The 16,187-nt window shown below is 36.1% G+C and overlaps 1 protein-coding gene across 9 annotated transcripts in view; it reads left to right on the top strand.

Annotated features, from left to right (window-relative positions):
- Positions 1-256: 256 nt before the first annotated feature.
- LOC130809259 (uncharacterized) overlaps positions 257-16,187 on the top strand; it is a 24,282-nt gene continuing 8,351 nt past the window's right edge. For 2 of the 9 annotated variants that reach the window (XM_057674954.1, XM_057674952.1), the window contains exons 1-5: positions 257-719; positions 7,270-7,416; positions 8,339-8,607; positions 8,703-8,762; positions 8,883-9,278. In XM_057674954.1, coding sequence (XP_057530937.1) covers positions 596-719; positions 7,270-7,416; positions 8,339-8,607; positions 8,703-8,762; positions 8,883-9,191 — 909 coding nt within the window. In that variant the 5' untranslated portion in view covers positions 257-595 and the 3' untranslated portion in view covers positions 9,192-9,278. Of the gene's footprint in view, positions 720-7,269; positions 7,417-8,338; positions 8,608-8,702; positions 8,776-8,882; positions 9,374-16,187 lie in introns of those variants that run through there. The other 7 variants (XM_057674957.1, XM_057674956.1, XM_057674958.1 and 4 more) reach the window with 7 other exon arrangements.

Here is a 16,187-nt window from a genome sequence, read left to right as displayed (position 1 = left end):
TCATCTTGATGATTTTTTAAATTCCATCATTTTCATATCCACAAGCAATCAAATATTCTGAAATTTCATCTTCTCCAAGTAAACAAACAAAACGTAAAATCTGAAATTTCATCTCTACACGAATCCGTGTACTATTGAATACACAACTTTTGTTTTTGAAATTACTATTAAAAATACACAACATAATAAAAACTTTAGTTCTCCTCGTTGGTTATTCATTTTATTTTTCTTTATTCGCTCTAAGAGTTAAACTTATTTTATTTTTAGAAAAATGAAAAATTAATAGACATATTTCATACTTATAATTTTATAATTATAATTTATTTTCATTATCTTCTACCCTCCCCAACAAAATAAAAATTCTAGCAAGTCTAACACAAAATATCCTAATTTCAATTCCAGTTTGCCAAAAGAACCCAAAAAGTAGTTAATTTCCAGATAATATACCGAGTATAAATGAACAGTAGATTGGCTGAATGATACATATAGTACGGTGCTTAAGACTCAAAAGTTGCAGAATCACATCAAGTTTTGGTCTTGTAATTTCTGGTTTTCAAATAACCTTGGTTTTGGATAGATCCAAAAATTTTTTAAAATGAGAAGAAATAATGGAGGCAATTACACAAACCCATGTCTTACAATGCATCAGCCATGGGCTTCTCTCCTCGTTTATGGCATCAAGCGTGTTGAGGGTCGATCTTGGCCTGCCCCTATTCGAGGTAAAGCTCTTGTATTGCTCCTATTCTTTTTATTTTGATTACCGGTAGGTTAAGGGAAGCGCTGTGGGAGAATCGAACCTAGGACGTTGCCAAATCTCATTCTACTATTTTTTTAGAGTCTTGAAAAGTTTATAGTGGGTAGTTCTTGACTTCGAGGTGTTTGACAAATGACTGATAGATAGTAGCTTAATTGATTACGGTGGTTGATTTGACTGGCTGATTTATTAAATGGTTTGATCTGGGGATTTTGAACCCGCTGCTATAAACAACTTGTTCAAAAACTGCTTATTCATATTAAGCTGTTTCAATCAACTAATTTACCAAATACTGACATTAGCTGATTTGACCATACAACCCTCTATTTATATCAAAATAAGAAATAAGCTATAATTGCTCAATAAACTAATTTGCCAAACACCCCAAAGTTGTTTTCAAGTTATTATGATGATCTCGCTACTTACTCAAAAAAAAGGATGTTCTTTGTTGGTTTTAACTTGTATTCAGAGTAGTATATTTTCAAGTGCAAGACAAATGTTTGCTCATGACTCATGAGTTTTAACTATATTTGTCGTCAATGAGTTATGATAATGGTGAAGAAACAAACACAAAACAAATGCAAAGAAAAACAGAGCATAGCAACGAAGAACACAAATTTCTTATTATTAATATACTCGACAATACATTAATACTGTAGAGATAACTGCACCTATAGCCACAAAACAAACAGACTTAACAAAAGTTTGTTAACAAAAATTCTGATAGAACAGAATTCTCCAAAACTTGTATATAAGGCAACCTTGTATTCATGTTTTAAAAGTAGAGATTAATTGAAAAATAAATATAGGGCATTCGGAAAATCTCTTCTTCTCTCTTTCTCTGTAATCCCTCTTTTGCTCTCCTCATATATCTTTCTTCTTTGCTTTTATTCAATCAATTCTATGAACGATCAATGCATATCTTCAACTACTGATCATTGCTGAGTACATGCTAATGGTTGATTAATCATTAGTGCAAGAATTAACATGGTATCAGAGCCTTTCAAGAAGATCTATCATTTGCTCAGAAATTCCGCAAAAAATTCGTATGATTTCTTTGATTCCTTGAATCGTATGCATATCTTCCTTGAATCTTCGATTCCCTCTTCCATTCTTAATTTTGTATCTGTACATGCAAATCCGTGATTGTTATCTTGCCTCTCGCCTTATTGATTTGATGCATGCATAATTCTGTTCAATCAATTTCTTGTTGATTTTTTTTTATTTCTGTCTGGAAATTTGAAGTCCCTTTCTATCTTTCTTGTTTTCTTGATTCATATTCACTTTTGTTTTCATTTCTTGTGCTTAGTTTCTTTTCTAAAACATGTCTACTCAATCTAACGAAGACAATCCTAGAACCCTTGACCTAACTGCTGATCCTAATATAGTCTTTTACATACATCCTTCTGATACAACAGCTCAAACATTTGTTTCTGAAAAATTTGAAGGTCAAAATTTCATTACCTGGAAATCTTCCATGATAATAGGTCTCTCCACTAAAAATAAAATGTGTTTTGTAGATGGTTCCTTACCAAAACCACCTGTAAATGATAAAAAATATCAAGCATGGATTAGATGCAATGATATGGTTAGAGGTTGGATTCTAAAATCCTTGGGGTCTGTTATTGCCAAAAGTGTTTTCTTTTTAAAACTACTGAAGAAATGTGGAACAATTTAGAAGAAAGGTATGTTCAAACCACATCCACACAATTGTTTGCTATTCAAGAAGAGATTGCTGTGATTCATCAAGAAAATGACAATGTGGCAGAATTTTTTGCTAAAATCAAAGTCCTATGGGATGAGCTAGATGAAGTCTGTCCTTTACCAACTTGTCAATGTAATAAATGTACCTGCAACCTTACTTCCAAGTTTCTTAAAATTCTGCAAGATCAAAGGTTGATGCAATTTCTTATGAAGCTCAAAGATGAGTATAGGCAGACAAGGAGCAATGTCATCATGATGAATCCTTTACCTAACATCACTCAGGCTTACAAAATAGTCTTGCAGGAGGAACATCACAAACAAATAAGTGATGTAAAGAATACTATAGAGGTTATGGCATTTTCTGCTGACAGAAAAAGATTTTCTGATCAACAGTCCAACAAATTTTTTCCAAGTAAAGGTGGTTATACTTCAAATAGAGGAGGTTACACTCAAGGAAGAGGCGGTTCTAGGAGAAGTTCTACTCTGCACTGTGAACACTGCAACTATGCAGGTCATACTATTGACAGGTGCTACAAGCTCCATGATTTTCCCAAGGATTCAAAACATAATAATGCTCCAAAGAAATTTGCTCATTATGCTTATACAGGGGAAAGAGAAGAAACTACTGCTGATACAAGTACTGATGATATGATACACACCAGTTTCACCAGAGAACAATATTCTCATTTGTTGAACATCATAGAGAAGGATAAAACTACAGACTCTCTCAAACCAAACCCTATCACCAACACTTCTCACACTGCTTTCTTTGCATGTAAACTATGCCTCTATTCTCACTATGACAAGAATTGGATCATTGATAGTGGAGCTACTGACCACTTCTGTTATGACTTGAATATGTTTTCTGCTCACAAACTGATTGATAGTAAAAATAATTTCATCACTATACCAGATGGGAAGAAAGTTCAGGTTACACGTATTGGCACTGTTAAACTAAATGTTGAACTAGAGCTTCAAAATGTTCTCTATGCACCAGATTTTCATTTTAACTTAATTTCTGTGCATAAACTATGTCATGACATGAACTGTAAAGCTTTTTTTAATGACACTAGTTGTTTTCTACAGGGACCTACCCTACCCAAGAAGATAGTTCTTGGTAGATTGAGGTCAGGTCTTTACTATGCTAATGACGCTCTGTCTAAAAACCAGCAACATCAAATTGCACCAGTTTTTTCTGCAAACACATCTTCTACACATTCAAACAAGTTCTCTGATCAAGCTAAGCTTTGGCATTTGAGGCTTGGACATCTTCCTTTTTTTAAGCTTTCTTACATTTTTCCTGTTTTTAAAAATAAACAATAATGTACTGATTCTATATGTCAGATTTGTCCTAAGGCCAAACAATGTAGACAACCATTTCTTATTAGTAAAATAAAGAGTACAAAACCTTTTCAATCTCTTACATATTGATGTATGGGGGCCTTTTAGGCATCCAACTCCAAATGGATGTAATCTTTTCATTACAATAGTGGATGATTTTACTAGATATACTTGGGTTCATTTGCTTAAGTATAAATCTGATTGTGTTCATATTCTTGCTAACTTTTTAACCTATGTAGAAAATCAATTTTCTTCATCTGTTCATATATAAGGACACACAATGCCAAAGATTTATGTGAAGGCCCTATCAAAGATCTATATTACAAGAAGGGCATTACTCATCAAACTAGTTGTGCATATACACCTCAACAGAATGGGGTAGTGGAAAGAAAGCATAGGCATCTTTTGGAGACTGCAAGAGCTTTATTCTTCCTGGCTAATTTACCTATGACTTACTGGGGAGAGTCATTACTTTTTTGTACATATCTTATAAATAGAATGCCTTTGTCAGTTCTAAAACATAAATCTCCATATGAAATATTGCATAATTCTCCTCCTGTTCTTGATCACATCAAAACTTTTGGTTGTCTATGTTATGTCTCCACTTCAAAGGTTCAAAGATCTAAATTTGATCCTAGATCTGATCCCTGTGTTTTCATTGGTTATTCCCTCACTCAAAAGGGTTATAAGATCCTAAATTTGACTACAAAAAGGATATATGTTAATAGAGATGTTGTATTTCATGAAAAACATTTTCCTTATCACTACAATCTGTCAAAATCATCTCCTTCAGCACAACCTTTTCAATTTTTTCTACCAGTTGATACTCTTCCATTTATATTCATAGATCCTTTCACAGAAACCTCTCCTTATTCTTCTTCATCACATACCAATACCTCTCCTGTCTCTTCTACCTCACATTTACCATTAGATAATCCTTCTCCTCCACAAAACAATTCATCACCACAACATATTCCATCTACCTCACAGTTGTTAGACTGTTCTGTTCCTATCCCAACAACAACTTCTTCCAGAACCTCTAATCCTCCTTCTTACTTAAAAGATTATGTCTGTTCCACTGCATTTTTTCAACCTACTACTGAGCACTGGTGTAATCTGGTTAAGCTGGATTCTATTCCACGAGAATAAAAAACTGGCTGCCCTTGAGGCCATACTTGGGTTCTTGTTGATCTTCCTAAAGGAAAAAAAATCAATTGGTTGCAAATGGGTATATAAGATAAAGATGAGGGCAGATGGATCTGTGGAACGTTTTAAGGCCAGGTTGGTTGCCAAAGGCTACACTCAAACACATGGAGTCGACTATGATGAGACTTTTTCTCCTGTAGTCAAAATGTCCACAATCAGGGCAATTATTGCTGTTGCTGTTCAAAAACAATGGAATCTTTCACAACTTGATGTCAACAATGCTTTCTTACATGGAGATCTTCATGAAGAAGTGTATATGAAACTTCCAGAAGGTATTCCTAATCCTACCAATAAAGTATGCAGGTTACAAAAGTCCTTGTATGGACTAAAACAGGCTTCCAAACAATGGTTTGCCAAGCTCTTGAATGAATTGCTTCTTCAAGGTTTTCAACAATCAAAAAATGACTACTCTTTGTTTATTTTACATAAGGGTTCTTCTATCATCATTGCAGCAGTATACGTTGATGATCTCATTCTTACAGGCACTGATGATTCCCTCATTACTGATCTAAAAACTCATCTTCATAAGGCTTTTGGCATCAAAGATCTAGGGCGACTTAATTACTTCCTAGGCATAGAGGTTTCTTACATCTCTGAGAGTATCACACTCACTCAGAATAAGTTTACTCAGGATCTTCTTCAAGCCAGTATCATGGATGCTTTGAAGCCTGCTGTGACTCCTTTACCTCAAAATCTCAAACTCAGTTCTTCTGAAGGTGTCTTGCTCTCAGACCCATTGTATTACAGGCGAATGGTAGGGAAGTTGAATTTTCTCACTCATACAAGACCTAACTTGGCTTATTCTGTTCAACATCTCAGCCAGTTCATGCAACAGCCCAGGGATACTCATCTCTAGGCTCTTCATCATACACTTTGTTATGTTGCTCATACAGCTGGGTAAGGCATATTAATGAAGGGCGCAGATAACCTTATTTTACAAGCTTTTTCTGATTCAGATTGGGCAGCTTGCCCTGACTCCAGAAGATCCATTTCTGGCTATGTTTTGAAGCTAGGCAATTCTCCAATCTCTTGGAAATCTAAAAAACAAGCAACTGTATCTCGATCTTCTTTAGAGGCTGAGTACAAGGCCATGGCTAATGCAGCTTCTGAGGTCACATGGATGGTCAGGCTTCTTACTGAACTTGGTCTTTCTCACTTGCAGCCTGTGACTCTTCATTGTGATAATCAATCAGCTATATACATTGCCAAAAATCCAGTATTTCATGAAACAACCAAGCATATCGCCATTGACTGTCACTTCACCCGAGAGAAAGTTCTTGAAGGCCTTATACAACTCACTTACCTTCCTACTACTTCTCAACTTGCGGATATCTTTACCAAGATTCTTCCTTCTCAGCAATTTAATCATTTACCGAGCAATCTTGGCATGTTCTACCAGCCAAGATTGGGGGGGGGGGGGGGGGGTGTAGAGATAACTGCACCTATAGCCACAAAACAAACAGACTTAACAAAACTTTGTTAACAAAAATTCTGATAGAACAGAATTCTCCAAAACTTGTATATAAGGTAGCCTTGTATTCATGTTTTAAAAGTAGAGATTAATTGAAAAATAAATATAGGGCATTCAGAAAATCTCTTCTTCTCTCTTTCTCTGTAATCCCTCTTTTGGTCTCCTCATATATCTTTCTTCTTTGATTTTATTCAATCAATCCTATGAACGATCAATGCATATCTTTAACTACTGATCATTGCTGAGTACATGCTAATGGTTGATTATTCATTAGTGCAAGAATTAACAAATACTCACCTTACATAGCCCTTGAGAACACTCTCTCAAGATAAAGATTGAATCTTTAAACTCAATTTCGCACAAACATGCATATACAAGGAGGAAGAACTCTTATACAGTAAAAATCTAACTTTCACTCTTGGATGATGCTCTAAAACTCCTTATATAGCCATAAAACATATTAGAGAAACCTAGGACAAAATGGCTAAAAGCCCACAAAAATCCCACAACAAAACAGAAACCCGACAGTGAGTGGTCCGTAGGTCGCTTGACCTACTTGTTTACCTATGAAATATTTGTTCTTATGTATTACAAGGTCATCAAGGAGTCGTTTTGGAGCTTTGCTAGTTCTTTTTCTCTTTACTTTTGAAAATATAAAATGGGAAATAGGGTTACTTTTTACTGATAATAGATAGATATAGAAGCTTCTATTTTATATGGCTACATTGTAGTGCTTTATAGATTCTTATGGTTCATACTTCTTTATTCTTGATACTTGGTTTGCTTTGTGAAGGTCGACTTTGGATACATGCTGCTGGTAAGGTCCCAGAACCTGAAACTATTAAAGCAATGGAGGATTTCTATAGAGAAATATATGCAGTGAATGGAATAACTGATCTCAAATTTCCTGAAAATTATCCAACTTCACGGTTGTTAGGTGGTAATTCTTGATCAGACTTTATTTATAGAACTGCAGTGAGTTTTATTCTCTTATAGCTGATGAAAACTTCAACCTTTGTGAGCATTTTATGTCTCGGGCATATTTTTTCATGTGGCTCAAAAAATAGCTTCTAAAATATGTTGATTTCGTATATAATAGTCTTGACAAATCTGAAATTAGGCCTAGCTGTATAGGATGGCAGGACAATAAGTAATAGTTTTGCTAAAAGTTTGGGAGAAGTAACTTGTGGCTTTCCTCAACTGTAGACAATTATTTTTCAGCAACTTATGATGATTACCGATTAATTTATGTTGAGCTACTGATTAATGAATGCATTGCAATTTTTCAAAGGCTATTGTAATATATTTTTTTTTGATTTGGAGCAATATATTACCCCTGAAATCTACCAAGTTTTTGTTGAGAAACAAGTAATGTAGGCCTGCTTTGTGAGAGTGAAAATTGACTGCATGGTGATCTTTTTGCTTCTGGTTGACATTCTCATCTCTTGTTCAAATTGATCTAACAATGAAACCTAAAATCCCTATATGCTTTATGGTAATTCAACATTCTACTGTTGTTTCTTTCTCATGCCTCAACATATTTTCTTTTGACCATGCCATGGGAAGTTGCCTTTTTTTTTTTTTTTTTTTTTTTTTTTTTTTTTTTTTAATTTACAGTTTTGGAGGTATAACACTCCGTTTGAGTCCAAATTCATGCACTTGGAGAGTATGATCTCTTCAAAAGTGGTTGCATAGACCTGATACCTTTTTAACCTTTTTGCCTAGGGGTTTAGATGATCTTTTTGGAACATACTTGCTTGTCTTGTTGGTGCTAGCTATTATGTATATGCCAGCATTGGCTACACTTGAACATGGATTCACTTGTCTCTTTGCTCGTTAATGAATTAATGTTTCTGAAGCAGGTTGTGTGGAGGTGGTTGGATGTATAAAATGTGAAGAACTGCAATCCTGGGAAGAATTACCAGAAGGGGTTGAGCATATATGTTTCTTTTATTTTCTCACTTGTTCTCCACGCTTTCAAACTCATGATGTTCTGAGATGGCGATTCATAACATTCTCTTGTGTTATATGTGCCATATATGAAAGAAATGACGTGAAAAATTGTTCCTTCGTTTCACAGGTCAGATTGGAGGGACAATCAGATTATTGTTGGTTGTGTGAGCAACCACAGGTATGATAACCCTTACGATCATGAATTCTGTATCCAGATCAGAATTACTTCTTGGATAATATATATAGCTAACTCTTGTTGATGAAGCTATACAGAAACTGATAATCCCATTTGAAATGCGAGGGCAGCAACATGTCTATAATTTGGAGAAGAAGGTATGCCTAAACAGTAAGACCCTGGTTTCTTTTCTCTCTTTCATGGATATAGTGTCCTTTTAAAATCATTAGTTAGGGCTGTTTCTAGTAGTGTTGTGATTTTTCTTATTTTGATGTTAGATATATGAGGCTGCAGTAAGAGGACTACGCCCAGTTGAAGCTCCACACCCAGTGAAATTTCCCCTTGTAGATCCTCAAGATGCTTTCTCACTTAAAGCAGGATCTCTTGCTGGTCTTGGAATCTCCAAGGCTTCTGAAAAGGGGATGCCATCTAGTCTTAGCAATGCTATAGCTGGTGCACGAGCTGCTGCAGTACAGTTCTCAAAGGAAGACAGCGGCGATGCTTGTGTTGAGATAGAAGCAGAAAATTCTGTTGCATCAAGGACACGGTGTGCACTGAAGGGTAAAGTACAAAATGAAGAAAAGTAGGCTCACGATGGGAACCCTTGACTGTCTCTGAGGACTTTCACAACAGTTTCCAGTTGGAATTTGTGACAGCTGACAATGACGGCTAAGGTATAGAATTTCTTTTATCTGTGATAGTCTGAAAAAGTAATATTATGATTTTGATGTCTACCTTACCTTTTAAATTTATCGCAAATGTTTTGCCATTTACAACCTTCAATTTTTAGATTGATATTACAACCTTTATTTATTTTTTCAATTACCACCTTCATAAACTTAGAATCAACAGCCATTTGACCAACACTAATCATAGTATGAAGGATATAAAGGATTTAGAATCATAGGTTGAGATTAAAAATCGAAATGAATGGAGAATTCATGTGGACGACCACCGAAAATTATTCATTGGTTCATGTAACCGACTGCAATCTTTTGGAATTGATGTGAAATTATGATTAATGAAGATCAAAGTATGACTAAAATGTCTTAATGTTTGAAATTTGGTGTATTGGATTTGAACTTCATAGCATTTCTAATAATTCAGTCATTATGACCAAATGCAAGAAATGATTTGGACCTATCTAAAAAATTTCAAGCAAGTTTTAAAGTTGATAGTGTTGGTCATCACATTGTCCAAGGCCTTGAAAATTCGTTGATCGACTTGGATAGAAAATAGGCTTAACTTGCAAAAGGGTGACAGAGGTTACGACGATTAGTCACCTAGCAAACTCATCAGTGTAGGCGCAAGGAAATTGGAAATTAGGTAGTACCACTGACGACTCGTCAGTCGCAATATATAACTCATCGATTGGTGTGCAGTAGGTTTTCATGTGGTTCTTCACAATTCTCTTGAGAAGTTATTTTCCAGTCACGTTCTCCAAGTCATCTTCGGTATTCCTTGCCATCTTTTTAAGTCTCTCGAGATTCAACTTTCTATTTTCCTATAATGTAAAAATGTGGTAACGACCACGATGATGGTAACATAACTGTGATGCGGTAGCGAAAGTGATGCAGTTCTCGTAATGCCCGAATATCGCTCAAAATCATAAGATATCCCTTGATACTACCCTAAAAGAGACTATTCCCAAAATATGGCTTAAAAAAAAATAATTCCCACTTTGCATTATTTGGGAAAGTATTTCCCACAATACCGTCCACGTGGAAAATTTAATTTTTTTTTCAGATAAAACCGCCATCTGAAGTGGCGGTTTGCCTTAACCACAAAAACGCCATCTGAAGTGGCGGTTTGGTCCAGGTAAATCGCCACTTCATGTGGCGGTTTGTTTGTGACTTGATTTTTTTTTTCTTTGCCTTAATTTTTTTTTCTTTCATTTTAAAATAGTGAATACAACATGCATTAAACTAGTTCAATACCATCTATTCCATAATAATCAATTACGAACCGGCTTGTTTTGAAAAAAATAATTATGAAACTAATGCAAAGGTATATTACAATTATGGAAACTCATACAAGAAGTTCAAGTCGTATAAGAATATACAAAGCTTGTTAAACTACAACCCCCGACCCCTTTTGTTTTGCACACCGGTCGATGAGATGGTGTGAACTCGTCAACCTCCGCTACTGGGCCCGGCATCGCCATGATCGCTGAAACATACATAAGTGTTATTAAAATCATTTAAATATTATCAGATTCAACATGTTGTTACAAAATTTTAAAAAAAAACATACTTTGTTGACCTTCGAGGGCATGTTTTCTTATTATGACCACTACATCCACAAAAGGTACACGAGTTACGAGGACGCGTCAACGGTGCATCCATTTCGTTCCGTATACGAGTTGATCGCGGATAACCCTTTGCATGCTTCGTTGAGGGATCTGGAACAACTGTAGGACCATTCCAAGGATCGCAAGTGAACATGTCTGCAACGGGCATGAAAGACTTCTTATATGTCGATGCGTATTTTGTAGTGCGAAATGAAGGGTCCACAAAAGCATCGTACGATATGTTACGAGCTCGACATACTGCAAGAACATGTGAGCACGGTAACTTGAAGATGGTTGGTTTCTGACATGTGCATGATGTTGCTGTGAGGTTAACAATGTAGGATTTTCCACCTTTTCCTGCTATCCTATTGCCACAACCAGTGGTGACCTCGAATATCCCACGCACTATGTCATATATCCTAACATCATGAAAGCATGCTTTTTCAGCATTCTTATCAATCGTATCACTTGGTTTCTTCGCATACACATGTCCACTGTCTAATCTGCTTCTCCCTAAATCCCTCCTTGTGGCAAAGTATTCGTTTACCCGATAGAATGCCATCCTAACTAATGAAGTGATTGGGAGTGACCTGGCCCCTTTCATAACACCGTTGAACGCTTCAGACATGTTTGTAGTTCTCACTCCATATTGATGCCCACCGTCATGAATCAAAGTCCATTGGCGCTCGGGAATAGAACCATCCACTAAGTACTTGTACGCGTCCTCATTAAGCTCTTTAAGGCGATTCATGTAGAAATTATACTTCCGAATCTTTGTCTGTTCAGAAGCTTTTCCAAATAAGTTCTTAACCGCTATGTTTTTCAACTTCTTATGCACGTTTGAAGCTAGATGACGTTTACAAAACCGATGGAATGTATATGGTTCTTCCCAACCTTTTCCAACTCTGTTCATTGCATGCAAAATTCCCTTGTGACGATCAAATATAACACATAAGCCGTCCCTCTTAGTGACATAATGCCTTATACAATCCAAGAACCAACTCCATGTGTCGTTGTTCTCTCCCTCCACAACGGCAAAGGCAAGTGGGAACAACTGAGAATTTGCATCTATAGACATACCAATCATAAGTGTGCCTCTGTACTTTCCGTACAAATGTGTACCATCTATAGAAATAAGGGGACGACAGTGGGGAAAACCCTTAATGGATGGTCCGAAAGCCCAGAACATTCGCTGAAACATCACTTTGGTAGGATCCATTGTCGGTTGGACTTCCCATTGCACCACTGTTCCTGGATTAGATTGCATTAATGCCTGCAGGTACCTTGGAAGCTCCTCAAAGGACTTATCCCAATCCCCAAACACTTTTGTTATAGCCTTATTTTTGGCCAACCAAGCTCTCTTATATGTTATAACAAATCCGTATTTATTTTTTACAAAATTAACGATTGACTTCACCTTAAACGCTGGATCAACTCTAATCATATCCACGATAAGATCAGCAACAAATTCAGAAGTAAGGAGGGGATGGTCGTCACTGTAATGTACTGAGCAATCTTGATTATGACCCTTATATCGCACAATCTTAAATGATCCCGTTGCGGTCATAACAGCTCGCATCCTCCATTCACAACCTATATCCTCCGCATTAGTGCATTGGATAACGTACTTTGAAGGCTCCGACTCAATTACACGGAAGTTTCTATTATTAGAAATCGCCCATGCTTTAACATTCTTCTTAAGGTGGTCTAAGGAGCTAAACTCTTGCCCTATCCTAAAGTCTCCATTTTCATTCATGGAGTTGTCATCGTTCCAGGTCATCCATGCATCAATCAATCTTTGATTAACCTCATCAATTCTAAGCCAATCTTGAGATGGAGCACCATCTCTAATCGGTGCATCTAGAGCTTCTCTTCTTTCATCATTCTCTTCTGAATCGAAATCAATATGCTCATCCTCCTGATCTAAAGAGTCAACCTCGTTCGCATTAAGGCTACCCAAGTGACTCGTGGAAAAGGTGTTCATTACACCACCACCAATGCCACGTGAATGAGTTGGAGAGCTAATCTCATCCAAGTGCTCATTAACGTAATTTGGGTTACTTAACATTTCTGTGAATGTATCATGGCGTACACTAGGACCTGATTCTGGAAGTTCCATGCTAGTCATGACTTCCCTCGCATTATCCAAACTTGCAACCAATTCAACATAAACCTCCATTGCCGTTCCAGGGGCTTGTGATGCCGCATAAGTAATAGCACTTATGCTTTCATCATTCTTAATCGGGACTAACACATTTTTCCCAGTCACCGGATATTTCATCTCCAATTTTAACATAAAAGAGTTGCGATCACAACCAATTACATCATAGACTTTGCTAACAAACACCTCAAAAGTCGTATTTTGACGATGGATAAACATCACTGTATTTAATCCTCCATTATACCCAACATCGGATCCAGTATAACTTACTTCCCCACCCCAATACACTATAATGGGATAATGATCCATATTCTGCAAATACAAAGTAATAAACTTTCATTGAAACATATCATCAAACACTTTATATGCATACAAACCAAATCCTAAAATTCAACTACAAATGTGTAAAATGTAAGCTTATATCATGAAAACAAGAGAATGTAAATTACCAACAACGTATTTATAACTTCAATTGACAACAATAATGAACAAAAAAACAATTTGCATATTGAAAAAAAATTAGGGTTGTTATTCATACCTTAAATGAGGTTGAAAATGATCTACTACACAAGGAAAGGATGAGAATGTAGTTGATTAGTTTAGTTGAATGAGAGGAATTGTATATTTGAAGTAAATGAGAGTGAATAAATTTGTTTTTAAGCAAAAACAAGAGCAGCAGCCACGAAGATGCAAAGAGGAATAAGAAATGCAGTGAACAACTCGAAGCTGCTGTTTTGTACTGCTACAAAACCGCCAATTCAAGTGGCGGTTTACCCAAATTTTTTTAAAAAAAAAAAAAAAAATTACCAAACCGCCATTTCATCTGGCGATTTTCTTCAATTCCCTAAACAAAACCGCTACCTCAAGTAGCGGTTATATTAAAAATTAAAAAAAAAAAATTTTTTTCAAAATAATCCTACGTGGACGGTAAAGTGGGAATTACTTTCCCATTTTGAGGAAAGTGGGAATTATTTTTTTATTTTGCAATATTGTGGGAATAGACTCCCCAAAATGTAGTGTTTTTGACATCTTTACAACGTGGGAGATATCAGTTTGTTAATGTTGAAAACTTGTAGAACGCGGCCAATGCGATGTCATGCGCCTTATTTTCACACTATGTATCTTCCCTACCAGTTCGCTAATTTCCTGTCATTGTACATATCTAAACCTTCTTAAACAATTCTTTCATCTTTTCCTCAATATTTACAACTTCTAAACCCAATTTTATATCTTTATTTCAAATTCTATCCCTCAAGGTATGCCACTCATCCATCAAAGCATTCGCATTTTGATAGGTCGTTTTACTACCAAAAATAATTTCTATTTCACCTAACTAGTATAGTTGGGAAAGTAGGGTCAAACCACTGTGGAAGGACAAATAAAGTCACAAATTGAACCAAGTTCACTATTACTAACGATCAAAAGTTGGATTTTTGTTTATTTAAGTAAAACGCAAAAACAAGAAATGAATAAAATTCAATAATTAAAGGTCTAGGGCTAAAAGGATTCACTATGCATCGATCATGATTCATGAACATCAATTGGGATAGGAATGAATATAGGCGAAGGAAGGTGTTGCTCTCGCAAACAAATTCGACAATCAAACAATAAAACAAGCTATCGCAATTAAAGCTTAATTGTTCAAAGAAGGAAATTGTTCACTCAAACTCGCAGCTCTCGCTTATAGAATTGAGCGAATAAAATTTGCAAATTGGCTAAACATGCAATCAATCTAAGACCCATCAATTGAATCACCTAGACAAACCAAGTTTAAATCGTAAAATCAAACAAGGATCATGACCTTTTGCATAGTTTCACCAAACCCTAGAAATAAAACTACTCACTAAGCATAATAAAACTAACAAGAGGTTCAACAATGAAATTCATGGAGAAAATCAAATTCAAATTTAATGGAGAAACAAGCATTCAAAGATAACAATAATAAACAAGAACAAGAAATTAGAATTGAAACTAAAACCCTCAATATAATTAAAATTACAATGTCGAAGTGTTGATTAGCAATCCCCAAGACAAGTAATATGAGAAATCCCTTCAATATTAAAACCTCCGAACAGAGAAAAAAAAACTGTCCCAAAATTCCCCATCAAAAGCTATTTATATCTTTCTAAAAAGAGATCGAAGGATATGGGAAGTTATTATCAAAAATAACTACAGGACCCTGCCGGGTATATGGAAACCCGGCCGGGTGCGCAGCACAGCTTAATCTTCAAGACCAAAAATTTTCTAAGTTCAAGAGTAAACCCGGTCCGGTAAGAGGAAACCCGCCCGGGTACGCAGCAGAACATCTTGATCTTCAATGGAAACCCGGTCGGGTGTCTAGAAACCCACCTGGGTTTAGAGGCTCACCCGGCTGGGTATGTGGAAACCTACCCGGGTGCGAGTAGCAACCTTTTTCTTCTAAGTGGCATCTTCAAATTCTTCTAACTGCCAAGTGCAAACCCGGTCGGGTATGTGGAAACCCACCCGGGTATGAGACCTGGGCAGCACAAAAATGACCCTTTGAGTAGCTTATGACCTTCCAACTTGCAAATCTCGCTCCAAGAGTCGATTCCTAGCATAATTAGAGTTTTGTACCTACAAAATAGTAGGAAACAAACACTCCAACCAAGCATAAAAACCAATAGGAAATTGAGCAAAATACGCGAGAAATGCTATGAAAATGCAACGGGGGCATGGTAAAAAATAGTATATAAAACACACATCACATTTTTGTTAGTCCCATCTTTCTACTATGATTCTTTCTTAAACCCAACAATCTGATCCATATAGTAGCACCAGTCTAATGGTTGTTCGATAAAACTTATCCTTTAACTTTAAGGGCACACCTCGATTACATAATATTTGGCTAGCCACTCACACTTAATTCTCACTTTTGGATGTCTCCACTACTCTGAAATATAGACCCAAGGCATTTAAAGCATCCACTAGAAGCGGATTATTTCTCTTCAAGCTTTATAGTGCCTCTAGTAACTCGTTTGTACTAGAATTACACTCCATATACTCAGTCTTGCTCTAACTTAATTTGAAACCTCGTGACTCTAACTCTTGTCTCCGTCGTTTTAACTTAGCATTTACCCCTCCGTTGTCTTATCTACTAAAACAATGTCATTA

This window comes from Amaranthus tricolor, chromosome 3 (assembly GCF_026212465.1).
Source record: "Amaranthus tricolor cultivar Red isolate AtriRed21 chromosome 3, ASM2621246v1, whole genome shotgun sequence".
Lineage (NCBI taxonomy): Eukaryota > Viridiplantae > Streptophyta > Magnoliopsida > Caryophyllales > Amaranthaceae > Amaranthus > Amaranthus tricolor.
This window is presented reverse-complemented; position numbering and strand designations above follow the sequence as displayed.